A 16,720-nucleotide genomic window follows, 5' to 3' on the forward strand; every position below is an offset into this window, starting at 1 on the left:
AACACAGCTCATGCGGTTCCAAGAAATGATAATGATCATTATTCTACATGTACACTTTATAGAGATTTGCAAGAAAAATGCAAAATTCAAGAAGATAGTGAAGCCAAATTCCAACAATATATACAATTGAAAGAGAAAGAAATTGCACTAATGGACATGCAACACAAGTTGTTATTAGAGATCAATAAAGTTGACTACTTTTGTAAAGAAATTACACTAATGGAAGGTGAAAACCAAAGATTTCAATACATGGTAATTGAATATTTGAGAATTATGGAACTTCTTGATTTGTCAAAATCAGAAAATAGTTTGCTTCACAAAAAGGTTAAGAAGCTTTTGAAGAAAATTAAAGAACAAAAATTTCAACTTGAAGTAAAAGAAATTGAAATTACAAGAAATCAAGAAGGGCTAGAAATTAAAGATCATGTCATCAAGCAAATGGAATTGGAAATTCAGCAATTAAAAATGGAGAAGGTAAGTATTTTTAATATATCGCGATTTCGCTTAATGGTCATTCAACTTTTAGTTAATTTACGTTTATGATAAAAAAATAATGTAAGCATATCTATATATATATATATCAACCTCATCCATTTGAAAATTTGTATACAAATACCAATAGATGAACGGAACGTCCACCAATAACTAACATTGCTCGGGGGTGGATAATATATCGAATATTGATTAAGTGCGGGGGATAATAAACACAGGACGTTTAGAAAGAAAAAATCGTTGATTCCTAATAGTTATTTATTTATTTATTTATCTTTTCTATCGTAACGAGGAAAAATGCAAGTAGATTGCCACGTGTATAAAATTGTCATGTAAGTATAATCACGTCAGCAACTCACTTTTACTTTTCCTAACTGTTTTCAATAAATTTTTATAATAACACAAATAAATTAAAAAATAATATTATTTTTTATTAATAATTTATGTGGGTACAAATTTGTTGTTTTCTTGATTTTTTCTCTTGATTTTTCCCGTAATTAGAGAGTTGTCAGCATATTTCTCAAATGTTGGAATATTTAAATTTGATATTGATTTTCTCCGTAATTCGAGGGTCGTTAGTAACGTATTTCTCAAATATAGTAATATTTAAATTTTTGTGGATCTTCTTGATGTATTTGATTATAAAGAAGACAGAGTTTTAATCCCTTTATGATATTCCGTGAGTTTATGAAATTATGTAGAGATATTTGAGATTTTATGAATATCTCATGAATTTGTGGGATATTCGGGATGACACCGCCTAGAAAAACAATTCAACTTACTTAATATCCTCTCACCTAACATTTTTCGTTTTTTTTTGTGTGTGATATTTATGTTTATTCGAGTTATTTTCTGTTATAAAAATTCGTTTTACAACTTTGATTGCAATAAACTAAAAGTTGAATGATGATTTGAGAAACTAGGATAACGCATCTACCATTCTGAATTATGACTAAATTTGCTACGATACACTCCAATTTACAGGGATTCTATTAGCCTCTGAACTTAGCTTTAGTGTATTTTTGACATCTTTTTAACTGATGTGGACCTCAGTTTTATGCAATAAAAATGTCTCATCAGCACAAAGGGTAACAAAAATACGTGAAAATTAAGTTCAGAGGGGTAATAGTACCCATGTGAAATTTAGAGCTTCAATATGGGTCGGTCCAATCTATCCGATCTAGCCCACACGGGTTTTGAGTTTGACTGGCCAGGTCGAGCTAGCCCATCAAAATGATGGGCCAAAAAACACCAAACCCACATCATTACTCTATGGGCTGCGAGCTTCACGGGTCAGTCCACTTTTAAAAAAATAATATTTTATAATTTAATTTTAGAATATTAATAAACATAAATATTACCAGATATTATTACACAATGTTAATACTTGTTAATCAAATCTCCAACACCCCAAAAAATAATCCCAACAGCGAAATTAAATAAATTTTGATATGATATTCTTTGAACCAAATAAAAATATTAATGACCAATGTATTTGATTTACGAACCGGCCCATGGACTAGCCCAACCCATATTGCTCAAGCCCCACGAGCCACGGGCTTATAGGGGCCGGGCTAAAAAATCCTATTTTTAAATGGGCTACAAAAATTGAAGCCCAACTCCATTAAATTACAGGTCAGGTCGGGCCGGCCCTACGGGTCTGGCCCATATTGACGGCTATAGTGAAATTAGAGTGTGTCGTAGCAACTTTAGCCATAGTTCGAAAGGGGGTGTTGGATGCTTATATTGTGAGTACCTTGTATTGAAATGTTCATTTGTTTTGCAGAATGAAGTGGAAGTGGTAACAATGGAAGACCACAAAGAATTGGTAAATGAACTTGAGCAATTGCAAAAGGAGAAAGCAAGTGAAGACAAAGAGTTAATATACTTAAAATGGTGCAATGCATGTTTAAGACATGAATTAATGAGAAGAAATCAAGAGCAAATGAATAATCCAGAATTGAAGAATTTGGGAGAAGAAAATAGAGAAATTGTTGAAGAATTTGCACCAAAAGTACATGAAATAATCTTGAGGAGGAGTTCATCAGTTGGACATAATGAATCTTATTCAAATAACGAGCATTCAAAAAGGAAAAAATTGATACAAAAGTTCAAGAAAGTCATGTTCTAGTGCCTAATTATGTGTACATATTTGTATTTCCTTGATGATTTGTTTCTGGTAAAAACCTATCCGCATCGAACGTTTGCACCAAATTTCGTTAAAGGGCTTCTAGTTCTGCTTTGTTCCATAGAGATAAGAATCAAGTACCTTCTCGAACTATGGTCAAAGTTGTTACGACACACTTCGACCCCTAAACTCAATTTTAACGTATTTTTATCACCCTTTTGTATTGATGTGACACCCTTTGTTACATAAAATGGAACCCACGTTAAAAGTGTCACGTCAGCTAAAAAGGTAGACAAAAGATATCACGTCAACTAAAAAGGTTGACAAAATTTGGTTCAGAATCATAGAACCTCCGTGAAGTTAGAATGTGTCGTAGCAAATTTAATCATAGTTCAGGAGTACTAGATGCTTTACTCTATTTCATACTAAAAACTTATTAGCCAAACTAAATTAAACTTGCGTCAAGTAGGTTCACTAAGAAGAATAATTCGTTCCCTACCAAGAAGTTACGCATTTTTGAATGTTAAAATTTGATCTTAATTTTTAACCGTTAAAGTTAAATAGATCTCAATGTGCCAGTGATGCGATGCACAGGTCAATGAAGTGCATTGAGAACTATGAAGTCTCAAGTTCAAATGTTAATAGAAACAAACGAAAGAAATACATAATTTCTTTCCGTCTATCCAAACCACGGTGGACATAGTTGATATGTACCTATAATCGTGGAAGGTAATATATATTTCACTAATTAGTCGAAGCACACACAAACCAGGGGCGGAGCCACCTTGTACTAAAGAAGGTTAGATCAATAACCTTTGTCGGAAAATTATACCGCGCATGTAGGTAAAATGCTACTATTATATTTTGTTAAATATAAAGTTTTGAACAACCTTAGCGCATTTGAGGGATGTAGCTTGGCTGTGGTAGGTGTTCAGTAAAGGGCAAAAGCACCTTTCCTAAAATTTCTGACTCCGCCACTAACACAAAATAACCAGATCACCATGGTTTACTTGAAAAAGATAGATCAAAGCATCTAGTACCCGTGAACTATGACCAAATTTGTTACGATACACTACAACTTCACGTTGGTTCTATTACCCCGAGCTAAATTTTAGTATGTTTTTGTCAATCTTTGCAGTTGACACGACACCTTTTGTCAATCTTTTTAGCTTATGTGGCACCTTTGATACAGCTGACGTGACGTTTTTTGTCAACCTTTTTAGCTGATGTGGCATTTTTGATGTAGGTCCCATTTTATGTAAATAAAAGGTGACAAAAATATGATAAAATTGAGTTTAGGGATAATAGAATCCCGTAAACTTAAATCGTGTCGTAGCAATTTTGGCCATAGTTCCGGGAGGCACTTGATGCTTTATCTCAAGAATATATGTTAATTGAAGTTGTTAAAGTTTGAGTATAAGTTGTGGTTCATATTCAATATGTTATCTGTATTTTCCCTCTAACAAAAGATGACAATGGAAACAAAAAAATAAAATTAAGTAACACCTAATATGAACCATAACTAATTTTATTCTTACATTCTCAACTGTCAAGAATGGATGTTCTCCTCTACCATCCACTCAAATCCACTCCTTTTCTCCATTCTCTCCCCTCAACTCCCTTCTCAGGTAACTCTTTAAATTTTTTTTTAGTTTTATGTATATGTGTTATCGTTAGTTGTATTACTTGATGAATCTTGTCTAGGTATTATTGGATGTTGTAATTTCTGTTGTATCTTGGCCTTTTACTGTATTGTTTTATCTTGAGTTGAGGGTTTATCGAAAACAGACTCTCTATCTCACATCTGAGGTAGAGTCAGGAACTTGGCGAAGGATGTGCAAATTTTATTCTCAGCTACGTTAAGAGTGTGCAAAATTAAATATATATTCGTTATAATTGACATTTAACCTCTATTCACCACATATTTTCCGGCGAAGGGCGGTGGCAAAGGGTGTGCATCTGACCATCCTTTGCTAAAGGTGGCTCCGCCCCTGCGTACACTTACCCTCCCTAGACCGCACTTGGTGGAATATACTGGATATGTTGTTGTTGTAGTTGTTATGTGTATTTATTATATGTTGACTCCCCTTATTTTTTTTTATGTTTTTACATGTTATATTTTAACGTCTGTTATTAAAATTTCTGGTTCCACCACTTATGGCAAACATATAAGATGAAAGATTGCTAATTGAAGCTAAAGTTTGAATCTTGAACTTACAAGGAATATACCCATGTTAAGCTAAAGTTGGAATCTTGAACTTACAAGAAATAGATCCACGTTATTAATTGAAGCTAAATTTTGAATCTAGAACTTATAGAAAAAAACTTATGCTTATTTGGCAGCCGGGTGCACTAAAGCTCTTGCTATGCACGGGGTTCTGGGAAGAGCCGAACCACGACGGTCTATTGTACACAGTCTTTGTCTTGCATTTCTGCAAGAGGTTGTTTCCACAGCTTGAACGCGTGACCTCCTGTCACATATGGCAGTCATGTTTATTGATTGCAGCTAAAGTTTGAATCTTGAACTAACAAGAAATAGACCCATGTTATCAATTGAAGCTTAAGTTTGAATCTAGAACTTATAGAAAAGAAACTTATGTTTATTGGGTAGACCAGTGTACTAAAGCTCCCGCTATGCACGGGGTCTAGGGAAGAGCCGGACCACAACGGTCTATTGTACACAGCCTTATCTTGCATTTCTGTAAGAGGTTGTTTCCACGGCTTGAACCCTTGAACGGTCTATTGTACACAACGTTATCTTGCATTTCTGCAAGAGGTTGTTCCACGGCTTGAAACCGTGAACGTTCTATTGTCCGCAGCCTTACCTTGCATTTTTGTAAGAGGTTGTTTCCACGGCTTGAAACCGTGAACGGTCTATTGTACACAGCCTTATCTTGCATTTCTGTAAGAGGTTGCTTCCACGGCTTGAACCCACCTTATCTTGCATTTCTGTAAGAGGTTGTTTCCACGGCTTGAACCCATGAACGGTCTACTGTAACAGTCACATGGCCGTCATGTTTATTTATTGCAGCTAAAGTTTGAATCTTGAAATTACAGGAAACAGAACTTTGTCAGCTAACTGGAGTAGAATAACTTTACCTTGTGTTTGCTTGTCAAAATCATCGTCTTTTGATGCTCCGGAAGAAATTCTGTCTCAGAAAAATGAAGGAAGAAGGGCAATTATGGGTTCTCTGCTTATAGCTGGTAACTCAATTCATTTGCATTTCTTGTTTTTCAGTTTATACATTTTCATCATTTAAAACACATTGACTAGTAGAACACTAGAATCAATAGAATTACTTGAAATTTGTTGTTATTAATCATGTGTAGACGCCCTTGAGCTGAGGGTATATCGGAAACAGTGTCTCTATCTCCCAAGATAAGGGGTAAGGTCTGCGTGCGCTCTATCCTGTTATGTTGTTGTGTAATCATGTGTAGTTGTTATATGCTATAGATAAAACTTGTACGAGTGGTTCATAAAAAAAGAACTCTCCGTCCTACCTGATACCTGTACTGGTGGGAGGGGAAGTAGGTGTTGACGGATTAGTCGTTGAGGTGCGTGCAAGCTTGGCTTGGACACCACCATTATAAAAAAGAAAAACCCTCCATTATTTTCCCTTCTTGTCATTTTAATACTTTTGCGTTCTAGTTTTGTGTAATGTATTGATTGGTTCTCCTTACGTTCCAATCTGGTTGTCTTACTTTCCTTTTTAGTCTGTTTAAAAAGAATGTTTCTTTTCTTTTTTGGCAACTCCTTAAAATCAACTTTCCACGCGAAATGTTTAAAACGACAAGATTAAAGAATATTGTGGTACATTTTGCGTATCTTTAGTTTAAGACGATAAAATTCAAAAGTTTCTCTATTTTATTAAACTCCATGCTAAGGTAAAACCAGACCAGATTGAAACGGAGGGAGTATCTTATTATATGAGTTTTTCGATTCAGAGTATTGTAGTTGTAGTTGTTTCAGATTACTTTTCAAGATTCAATTCTTTTGATGGACCGTTACTTAGTTCACACCCCCTTGAGGTGCGGCCCTTCCGTATACCCTACGCAAGATGCTTCGTGCACCGGATGGTAGACTGACTTCTTAATCGTTACTTATTTGCTCTCTTTCGCTGTTCAGCTGCTTCCTTTTGTCTTTGCGATGTGGCTGGAGCTGTTAGCACGAGCAGACGAGCTGTAAGAATAACTTCCATCTGCGTTATATGATGTTGAGATTCTCCTCTTCTGTATTTACGGAACTTGTGTATTTTTCTTGCTGCAGCTTAGGGGGGCAAAAATACCGGAGAGCGAGTACAAAACCCTTCCTAATGGTCTAAAGTTAGTATACAATTTCGAAGCATCTAAGTACTGTTTTCCCTACATTCGGATTTCCTTTTACATTTGATTGTTACACAGATTATAGGTTCCGTTGGACTTGAAACGAGATTAATGTAGCTAAATCGAGTCTAGGGACCGCAATATCTTAATTCAACATATAATGTACACATTTGCTCACTTTATTCTTTGGTGTAAATCTCTCAGGTATTATGACTTGAAGGTCGGCACCGGAGCTGAAGCAGTGAAGGGATCTAGAGTTGCAGTACGGTTGTGCCAAAGTTGAATTGAGTATCTAAGTACAATGTTTGATTTATGATTTATCTCTAAAAACATACATGTATAAACTTAAATATGCAACATCACATTATTAATAATCACCGTCAAGCGCATTGTATAGGTAAAATGTACCTGTGAGATCATTGCATCACATGAGATGCACTAATATTGATCCGTAGGACTTAGTTAAGAACTAATCAGGTAATCGATTTCTGTTCCGTATGGAAGTTTCAGGGGATCTTGTTTGAAGTTCAAGTTTCGTAGTGAGCCCTAAAAGGTTCTGGTGAAATGTTGCTACTTCTCATTCCACAACACTGATTTACTGAACTTTACGCGAGCATGATATTGTCTGAGTGGTATTAAGGATAGAATTATACAAGAACCGGGATAGCCAATCATGTTGATCCCACTACAAAATAGTCAAATGAAGCTAAAAATGACATCTCGGTGAATGCTTCATCGATCTAAATTATTTAGTTCGTAGGTTACTAGGAATGCCTTAGACCTTTGACGAACTGTTTAATGATTTTGGTGATACTTTGTTTGATTATCGTAACAGTTAGGGGTGTCACGTGTTGATGTTGCCCCTGAAACCTTATATTAATGCATGTAATCTCTCCGTGCTTTGCAGTTTCTTCGTTCATACACAAGTATAATATATTTGTTAGAATCTAGTTTGCAGATTGCTTCTTAAAATCTGAATTGTATTGTGTCAAAATTCTAGATCCACTATGTTGCTAAATGGAGGAACATCACTTTCATGACAAGTCGACAAGGAATGGGCGTTGGCGGTGGAACAGTAAGACACATCCGCTTTATGTTTTCCAACCTGTATTCAGGATTTATATGGCAGTTATCAGATACAACTTTCGAGTGTGTTAACCTACTACATGTAAAACGATGAAATACTATTGCATGACTATTCAAGGCTATGTAGTTCGGACTCTTCAAAAATGCCAACAGGTGCGTGTCGGATTCTCTAAAAGTAGTTTATCTATGGAGAATCCGACACGGGTGCGGCATTGAAACTGAAGAGTCCGCTCAGCTTTTAGTCAAGGCGCGCCTTGGAAAACTACCAATTAGTACATTAGAAACTTATGCACCTTTGTTTGAAATATTTTGTATAAAACTTCCTCGGCGTTAGTCATGTTATGACATTCTCGTTAGCTTAATTAGGAGATTCATGATGTTTCCATTCTTTCGGACAATGCCAACGTAATCTTTATGGTTATGTTACTTTCTAGTCCTTGATTTGGAAGTTTTTCGATTCTCATGATCTCGTTCTATTTGATATAAAGATAACGATATCATAGAAATTTATGAATTTCTGAATACATTGAGTAAAGTAAGGGCCAAAATATACTGTCTTTTTTTCCAAGTTCTTGAGTATCGTAGTCGTCCCTTTGAAAGTGATACTGGGAACATCCATTAAGAGATATGAAGAGCTATAGAAGCTTCTCTTACTTTCCTCTACTTTGTACAGTTTGCCTGGTTTGATTCAAGATGTCGTTAATTCAAATAGCTGGGTTCGGCAGCATTGTATGTGATGCTATGTGACATACTTTTTCTGTTTTTGAGATACCATCATGTTTCTTATCGAATATCCTTTGTTTCCTGTAGCCTTATGGATTTGACGTTGGTCAATCGGAGAAGGGAAACGTCCTTAAAGGATTGGATCTCGGTGTTCAAGGGATGCGCGTAGGAGGGCAGGTGAGACAATTAGCTTAATTGTACTTTGATCACATTCAGGATATTTCTCATTTGAACTGCATAACATAACCTTCTAATGGAGTTCCCCGAGGAGACGAATATGCTAAAATATGATAAATATTCAACTAGTAAAGTTTTCTAAGCTTTTCGGTGTTAGCTCCTTCAAAATGAAAGAGTAGGAACAATTCGAACAACACCTATTTATAATTGTTCCTACTATTTCATTTTCAGGGAGCTAACACTTATTATGTTTTCTAAGGAAAGAATAGGCGCTTGAATCACCAAAGGAGCAAAGTGGGAAAAGGCATTGCCGGGATCCTAGGTTAGAAGGGGTTCATACGAGGGTTGACCATAGCAAAAAGAGAAGACAGAAACAACAACAACTCACACGTAGCGTAGTGGTGAAGAATTTAGTTAAGATAGACGAACAACAGCTTACCTGTAGCTTAGTGGTTAATGGAGGCATGCGGGATTGCTAAACTATAGCATATAAGAAGATATCTGACGAACTGAAACTGAAGTTCCATAGGGCGGTTGTGAGACGAGTAATGCTATATAATTGGGAATGTTGGGCTTTGCTCACGATGAGCGTCCTCAAAATGCAGATTTTAGAGATGAACGTACCATACAAGATTAGGATAAAAATGATCACATCCAACAAATGGCACAAGTAGAGAGGATGTAGTCAAAGATGGTATGGTTATGTCCTACATAAACCTACAAATGCGTAGATCCGTAGGTGCAACAATGTCATGATTGAATGTGCTAAAAGGAGATGTGGTAGACCTAAAATCAACATCGGGGGAAGTTGACTCGAGAGACCTGAGATCTCTAGGATAAATGCAAATTTAACTAAGAACTAAACGCAATAAAGCAAACGATCCATATAGGTAACACAAACTAGTTGAGCATACGACTTAGTTGTTAGCGTTACACTCACGATAGGTTTGATTTTTGCACAAATCTTTCTTATCTAAATAGAGACTAGTATATCAGTATGTAATACTTATTGAAATGGAGATGTGCCCCAATAGAGCAAACATGGATATAAAGGATTCATATAGCCGCAGTAATTAGTTTGGAATGGAGGCATAATTGGTTGGACGTGTAGGTGGGGTCCCGTTAATTATATCATCGCGCACTTGATACTCACTGCAGAAAGAATTTCTAAGTATACGTAGCATTTATTATCAGAATGTCGTTAAGGTTCAAGTTTTTCTCCATGAGCTTAGAATGCTGGACCACAACTACTTGGTCAGAACTCATGTGTCATGCCGTTCCGACCATGAAATTTAACTTTCCATAGTTGTATCAATGATGATTGGTTAATTACTTCACACGGAGGCGATAAACATTTGAAATGAAAACATTCTGTTTTTGCAGCGCTTGCTTATAGTTCCTCCCGAACTAGCTTATGGGAAAAAAGGCGTGCAGGAAATTCCTCCGAACGCAACAATTGAGGTATGATTTTGTCGTTGCGTTCATGTGCTTATACCTAAATAGTTTAGGAAGGCCATTTGGATTCAACTGTTTTTGCACCTATTATGGTCCATTTAACCTTTTAGTTGGTCTGTGGAATGCGAAAATGCCGTCTTACCTTTTCACGATGAAAGATCATCATCATCACTCTTTTAGAACGCATATTAGATAAACAAACACTCAAACTTGGCCTCAGCTAGCAATTAAGTACTCCAACTTTGAGAGTGCACATCTAGACACCTCAACTCGGTCTCATCTAGCAACTAAACGCTCCCAACTCGTCCCAATATACCTCGTGGACACCCGATGCTGATGTGGCACATAAATTTCGGAGGTGTCCAGATGATCAGCTTGTAAGTTGGAGCGCTCAGCTGACACAATGGAGACGAGTTGAGGTGTCTAGATGTGTCAAAGTTGGATGAAGCCAAGTTTGAGTGTCTATTTATGTATTATGACTTTAGAAATCCTTATCGGAATCATCAAATATGTGGCTAGCAGAAAACCTTTCTAATGGGAGAATCTTGTTTCCTTCAATAGAAAACTCTTGTTGGCATCTAACTGATGCTGAACATTCTTATCAACAGAAAAGTGTATTCTCCACGTATGGAATTTAGCTTTCTTGGAAAAAGTATGTGGATGTGCAAAATACATCAACCTCATAAAAGTGTAAACCTCCGAAAACAAAGATAGAATAATCTTTAAAATATTCTTCGTTATGTGGTCACTTGTTAGCTTTGTTCTATGTGAAAAAAGAACGTTCCAGAAGAAATGTTATATGAAAATTCTTTTCAAGTCCTTTTCGAAACTGAATATTTCTTCAGATTTAAGTCATTTACTTTTGTAAAAGCACAATTAATCGAAAGGTAAACAAATATTTTCATGGAGACAGACTTGCAAAAAGATATCATCACGGAGAGTGTAATTCATTTGCACTTCCTATGTTCTAATTTAAAGCTATCTGTTTCAGTGTTTGGTTCGCTATGCAGGTTCCCGAGATCCTTTTTATGATTTAGTAACATAATTAGCATGCCTTATATTGTTTTATCTGTTCATTTTGTAAAAAGATTTACTAGCAAAGTAGGACATCATACCTCTAGGATATAGCACTTAATACAGCGCTCGTGTTACTAGAACTTGTGACGGATTTGGCGAGGTATCCTAAAAAGGTTTGGGACCGCATAGGTGAAAACAAAACAATAAAGTGTTATGTGCACTGACGGTGAGAATCTATGCACAAGCTGGACTATGTCAGGACGCGTTCATTTTGAGGTTCTCGACTGGAAGTAGAATGCTATTATTCAATAATTTTCAACTTTTCTTGAAACTGAGAAATCCCCGAGGACCAGTGGTGCATGGTTCAGGACTCGGTGGATAATGGACCTGCCCCTCTATCCTTTTCCACGTAAATACCAGGCTTTTGTTTGCGGCAGGATCAAATCCATGACATTTGATAGGGCTAAACCTTTTAGCGAAATGTAAAACATAAAATCTACTCCCTCCTGCACATTCTCCCCCTTGTGATAATGTATCATCATATTTTCGTCGTATGGCTAGTGATATTGCAGTAGCCTGATAAAACTAGAAACTTCGTAGTTTGAACGAAAACCTCAAACTGAGAACACTGTAAAGAAAACTTCAATTATAATTTGTGTCAAGACTGTAACATTACATATACCCCCTCACAATACTATTGCACCAGAAGTAGTATTTCTGAAGAATGTTTCGTGGAACTAAGACCCACATTAAGGATAGATGACGTAAAAATGATTTGCACGATCTTCAATAATAATGTGTCGCTGTTTACATTCATCAGCTTCATCTGTGTGCCAATGCCTACAAGAAGTTGGGGCCACAGTAGTTTTGCCGAGTTGAATGTTAATATCGAATAGCTATCTGTCTATGTAAGTTCATCAGAAAGAACGGAGTAGAGGTAGGAAGTTCGAGATTAGTAAAAGACCTGGACAGGCTTTGACTTATTATCGGGCTGATCTTCTAAACAGGTTAAGTTCCTTGGCTATCCCACTTTTCGCCTGGCATATTTCCTCTTGGCTTCATCAGTCTGAAAAATCTTCCGCAAAGCACTGCCTTCATGCTGTGTGCTACAATAATATCAACTGGGAATGTAGGATCACCACCTCGATAGCACCCAGACCTAGTCGATAAGTAGACATTTTGTTGCAGTAGAAACCGGATGTTCATTGTATACTTAAAGACTTACAATATAGCTTTAGGGGAACCAATGCACATCTCTCTGCGAAAACAAAAATCTACAATATGTCATAATAACACTATTTCCTAACATCTAAGAGGAACAGTTTTCTTCCCTAGTTACGCACGGACTAGCCCAAACACAGAAAAAATCAGTTCTCTACCATGTGTTTTTGCACGTTTATCTCTCATAATTTACTTATTCTCGAAATGGACAGTATTATCTTTAACGTTATTATATGGTCATTGTATCTCGATTACTTATCTCACGTACTGATTCATTAATCTACAGATGGATATTGAACTGCTGTCTATTAAACAAAGTCCATTCGGGTGAGTAGTAAGCTTTTAAAACATTCAAAAAATTATTGGACTAATTTCTTTGGTTGAACTTCATTATCCTCGGTGTCTAATGTATTTACTGTACATACTTTTGTTTTTTTTTCTTTCGGCGCAGAACTCCTGTAAAAATTGTTGAAGGATAACCACGGTGTTCACCTACTTCATGTTATATTGATTTGTCACCTGCGAAAGCGCTCAGCCTATTGTATGAATTTTGAGAATACTAAAGACATCTGCTTCGGATTTGGTATTTTGCGAAGAAAATGCCCTTAAATATGTTAATATTGTATAGTTCAAACTCATTCTAAGTTTATATGATTCAAGTTGCTTTGAGCATTTAAAAGTGTTGTAAGGACTTGCTTGAGAATAGTCCCATAGAAATGCCAGCGCGAAAATTCTGATATAACTAGTACAATGAACATTAAGACTTCGATTCAGCTCTGCAGAAGTCAGTTAGGTGTCAAATTTTATTGTCGTTGGACAAAATCCTTAGCTTCTCATCGTCTAGATTATGACATTTATAGTGTCTACCAAGATGACTTATACTTATCTTTACAGTCGTTCGCATACTTCTTGCAGACTGCATTTTTATACAATGATGAAGTAATAGTGGACTGCTACACAAGTTTATTTGTTGACAACTTGAGAATTGATTATGTGGAACTGAAATCATCCTTAGACTTCACTTCCCTGTCATTAACCTTATTTAGGGAAGTTCTTTCTATCGGAAAACTACTTCATCTGAGATAGTGGTATGGACTGCGTACAATTTACCCTCCCCAAACCCCACTTTGTCGGAATACACTGGGTATCTTCTTGTTGTTGTTGTAGGGAAGTTCTTATAATAAGCAAAGATTAGAGATCGCTTTTCGGGCTAAGCAAAGATTAGAGATCTCTTTCCATGCTAGTGGTAATTGAATTGCAGGTATTTTACAAATATTCCGCTGCCCGTCGCATTCAGATAAGAATCCCTTTGCCCAATGATTGCCAACTCTTTTTGGTTTAGTAGATTCTTTCGAATACTTTTTCCATTATTCAGTCACTCACTTTATTCTCTTTGAAAGGGGCCGGTAAAAGTTGTTGTTATTTGACTAGGAGGTCACGGGTTCGAGCTGTGGACTGCCTCTAGCAGAAATGCAGGTAAGCCTGCATACAATAGAGCATTGAGGTCTGGCTCTTCCCTGGACCCCGTGCGTAGCAGGATCTTAGTGAACCGGGCTGCCGTTTCACTTTATTCTCTTCCTTTGCCTATAATTACCCACTTTCGAAATTCTTTCTACCATAATATTTTCAACTTCTTCTTTGCTCTCACAAAATGACTATTACTATACGTTGCATGAGGAAAACTAACCTGTATGTCTTACTGTTACTCCACTTCTTTCATTACGCTTATTCCCAAAAGACATGTCCAAACTGTGGTTCTCTAGAAGTTCCATATCCGTTGAGCACGAATCCCAGCTGTGGCAACCTTGACTATTCCATTCGTTGTGATCCTCATTCTCACAAGCTCTATCTTGATACCCTTAACGGAAGCTCTTATGCCATCCTCAGAATTATGCCATCGTTCCAGCGTATGGTGGTGCAACCGTCACCTTGGTTGCCTGGTACCTGTGTTACACAAGACATGCCAGTGAGCGAGGGACTGTGGTTGAACCAAACTCTTCCTTTTAACGTTACTTCTTCTAACACTATCTTCTTATTTAACTGTTCTCCTCGGCTTCTCGTGTCCCCTTTAAACTGCACGCCTTCAAGCTTGTGCCATGAGTATCTGCACAGCTCAGGGCATGTAGATGCTAAAAGGGAACTTCAGTGTGCAAGTGGTGTTGATCCATGTTGCACGTTTATTGCTGGCGGTATGCCCTCAGCGTACAAGATACGTCTACATATCTCAGGCTGCAGAGCATTTAGAAGCATTCTACACTTGGATGCTAAGAAGCCGGCCAATGAATGGGAGGAGGGATTGGAAATACAATGGTCTCCGCCACAGGAGCCACACTGTAAATCACAATCTGATTGTTCTGGAGCTTCTACATGTTCGCGCTCTGGTAAAAATGGTTTCTTCCGCTGCTTTTGCAATCACGGCTATTACTGGAACCAAAGTTTAGGACACTGCGTGAAGAAGAAACATTCTGGTTTTGTATTAAATATAGCTATTGCGATAGCCTTGTGTTTGGCTTTTGCTGTTGTAGTGATTGCAGTGACTTTGAAAAAATCAGGACGATCCTCAGCGAGGGCTAGGCTTGCCAAGGCAAGAGAAGACATTCTAAAATCAAACAACGGTGGAAAACCGGCCAGGATGTTTTCTCTCAAGGAGATGAAGAAAGCTACAAATGGATTCTCGAAAGACAGAATCTTGGGGCATGGTGGCTTCGGAGAAGTTTATAAGGGCGAGCTTCACGATGGAACAATCGTAGCAGTAAAGTTAGCCAAAGTGGGAAATATCAAGAGCACTCAACAAGTACTCAATGAAGTAGGGATACTTTCTCAAGTTAATCACCGGAACCTCGTCAAGCTTTTAGGTTGCTGTGTAGAAGCTGAACAGCCTTTGATGATTTACGAGTACATTTCCAACGGAACCCTCCACGATCATCTACACGGTAAGTATTCCGCCTTTCTTGACTGGAAAACAAGGTTGAAAATTGCTTCACAAACTGCAGAAGCATTAGCTTATCTTCACTCAGCTGCTTCCCCTCCCATCTACCACAGAGATGTCAAATCGACAAACATACTCTTGGACAACGATTACAATGCCAAAGTCTCCGACTTTGGGCTATCGCGATTGGCTTGTCCGGGGTTGAGTCACGTGTCCACTTGCGCTCAGGGTACGTTAGGCTACTTGGATCCTGAATATTTTCGGAACTACCAGCTAACCGATAAAAGTGATGTTTACAGCTTCGGGGTTGTGTTACTAGAACTTCTTACTTCTCAGAAGGCAGTTGACTTCACACGAGACGAAAATAGTGTCAACTTGGTTGTTCATGTCATTCAACAAGAAAACCATGGTTCATCAGTTATGGAAGTAGTCGACAGGCGCTTGCTTGGCGAGGAGCCTTCGACTAATGTAACGACTGGTATGAACTCGTTCTTGGCACTTGGACTCGCGTGTTTAAGAGAAACGAAGTCCGAGAGACCCTGCATGAAAGATGTTGTTCAGCAACTTCACTACATAAGTGAAATAGTTCATCAAGAAGAGCCTATTGAGGTTAGTTAAAAGTGTCACTGGTTTTGATCAGGGGTGGACCCACGTGGTACCCAGGGGGTTCACCCGGACCCCCTCGGCAAAAAAGTAAGTTGTATATATAAGACAGAAAATCTATATTTATGTACATATATTAAATTTGAACCACCAAAATCAATAATGTTAGATAGCTTAGTGCCATTTGTTGCACTTCTTGGGCCTCTTGCTTAAGGCCCACGTCACGGGTTCGATCCCGTTGGGGCGTGCAGACTGCCATTTTTTAATTAATTCACTATTTTGCAGCTACAGTGAAATTTCGAACTCCTCGAAGAAAAATTCTAGATCCACCACTGGTCTTGATCTTTGAATATTCATATTAGTGTAGAGATGTTTTATTGTACTGAAAAATATGCCTGAATAGACTATGCTGTTTCATTATACTGGAAAAGTTGATAAAGATATAAAGGATCAGATGCCTCTTTTCAGTAAACTAGAAAAGTGGAGAAGGGGCGTTTTGGCGTAACTGGTAAATTTGTTGTAATGTGACCGGGAGGTCACGGGTTCGAGTTATAAACACAGCCTCT

The 16,720-nt window shown here is 37.4% G+C and overlaps 3 protein-coding genes across 4 annotated transcripts; all 3 read left to right on the forward strand.

Moving 5' to 3' along the window:
- Positions 1-3: 3 nt before the first annotated feature.
- On the forward strand, positions 4-3,017 carry LOC107843160 (protein CHUP1, chloroplastic; the record flags this gene model as incomplete). The annotated part of the gene is made up of 2 exons (XM_016687358.2): positions 4-474; positions 2,279-3,017. Coding segments are annotated over 2 exons (816 nt in total), but the record flags the coding sequence as incomplete, so codon positions are not given.
- Positions 3,018-4,027: 1,010 nt separating this feature from the next.
- Positions 4,028-13,294, forward strand: LOC107843159 (peptidyl-prolyl cis-trans isomerase FKBP16-4, chloroplastic). Its single transcript, XM_016687357.2, has 10 exons — positions 4,028-4,248; positions 5,678-5,824; positions 6,747-6,802; positions 6,888-6,943; positions 7,148-7,205; positions 7,944-8,018; positions 8,840-8,929; positions 10,313-10,390; positions 12,909-12,949; positions 13,074-13,294. Exons 1-10 carry the CDS (start codon positions 4,176-4,178, stop codon positions 13,099-13,101), a joined length of 702 nt encoding a protein of 233 aa, XP_016542843.1. The 5' UTR covers positions 4,028-4,175; the 3' UTR covers positions 13,102-13,294.
- Positions 13,295-13,447: 153 nt separating this feature from the next.
- Positions 13,448-16,576, forward strand: LOC107843158 (wall-associated receptor kinase-like 20). Of its 2 annotated transcripts, XM_016687355.2 has the most exons (2): positions 13,448-15,780; positions 15,851-16,015. In XM_016687355.2, exons 1-2 carry the CDS (start codon positions 14,274-14,276, stop codon positions 15,868-15,870), a joined length of 1,527 nt encoding a protein of 508 aa, XP_016542841.2. In that variant the 5' UTR covers positions 13,448-14,273; the 3' UTR covers positions 15,871-16,015. The 2 variants fall into 2 exon arrangements, with proteins under 2 accessions (XP_016542841.2, XP_016542840.2); XM_016687354.2 differs by having other exon boundaries at positions 13,448-16,576.
- Positions 16,577-16,720: the final 144 nt, after the last annotated feature.

Source organism: Capsicum annuum, chromosome 9 (assembly GCF_002878395.1).
Source record: "Capsicum annuum cultivar UCD-10X-F1 chromosome 9, UCD10Xv1.1, whole genome shotgun sequence".
Classification (NCBI taxonomy): domain Eukaryota; kingdom Viridiplantae; phylum Streptophyta; class Magnoliopsida; order Solanales; family Solanaceae; genus Capsicum; species Capsicum annuum.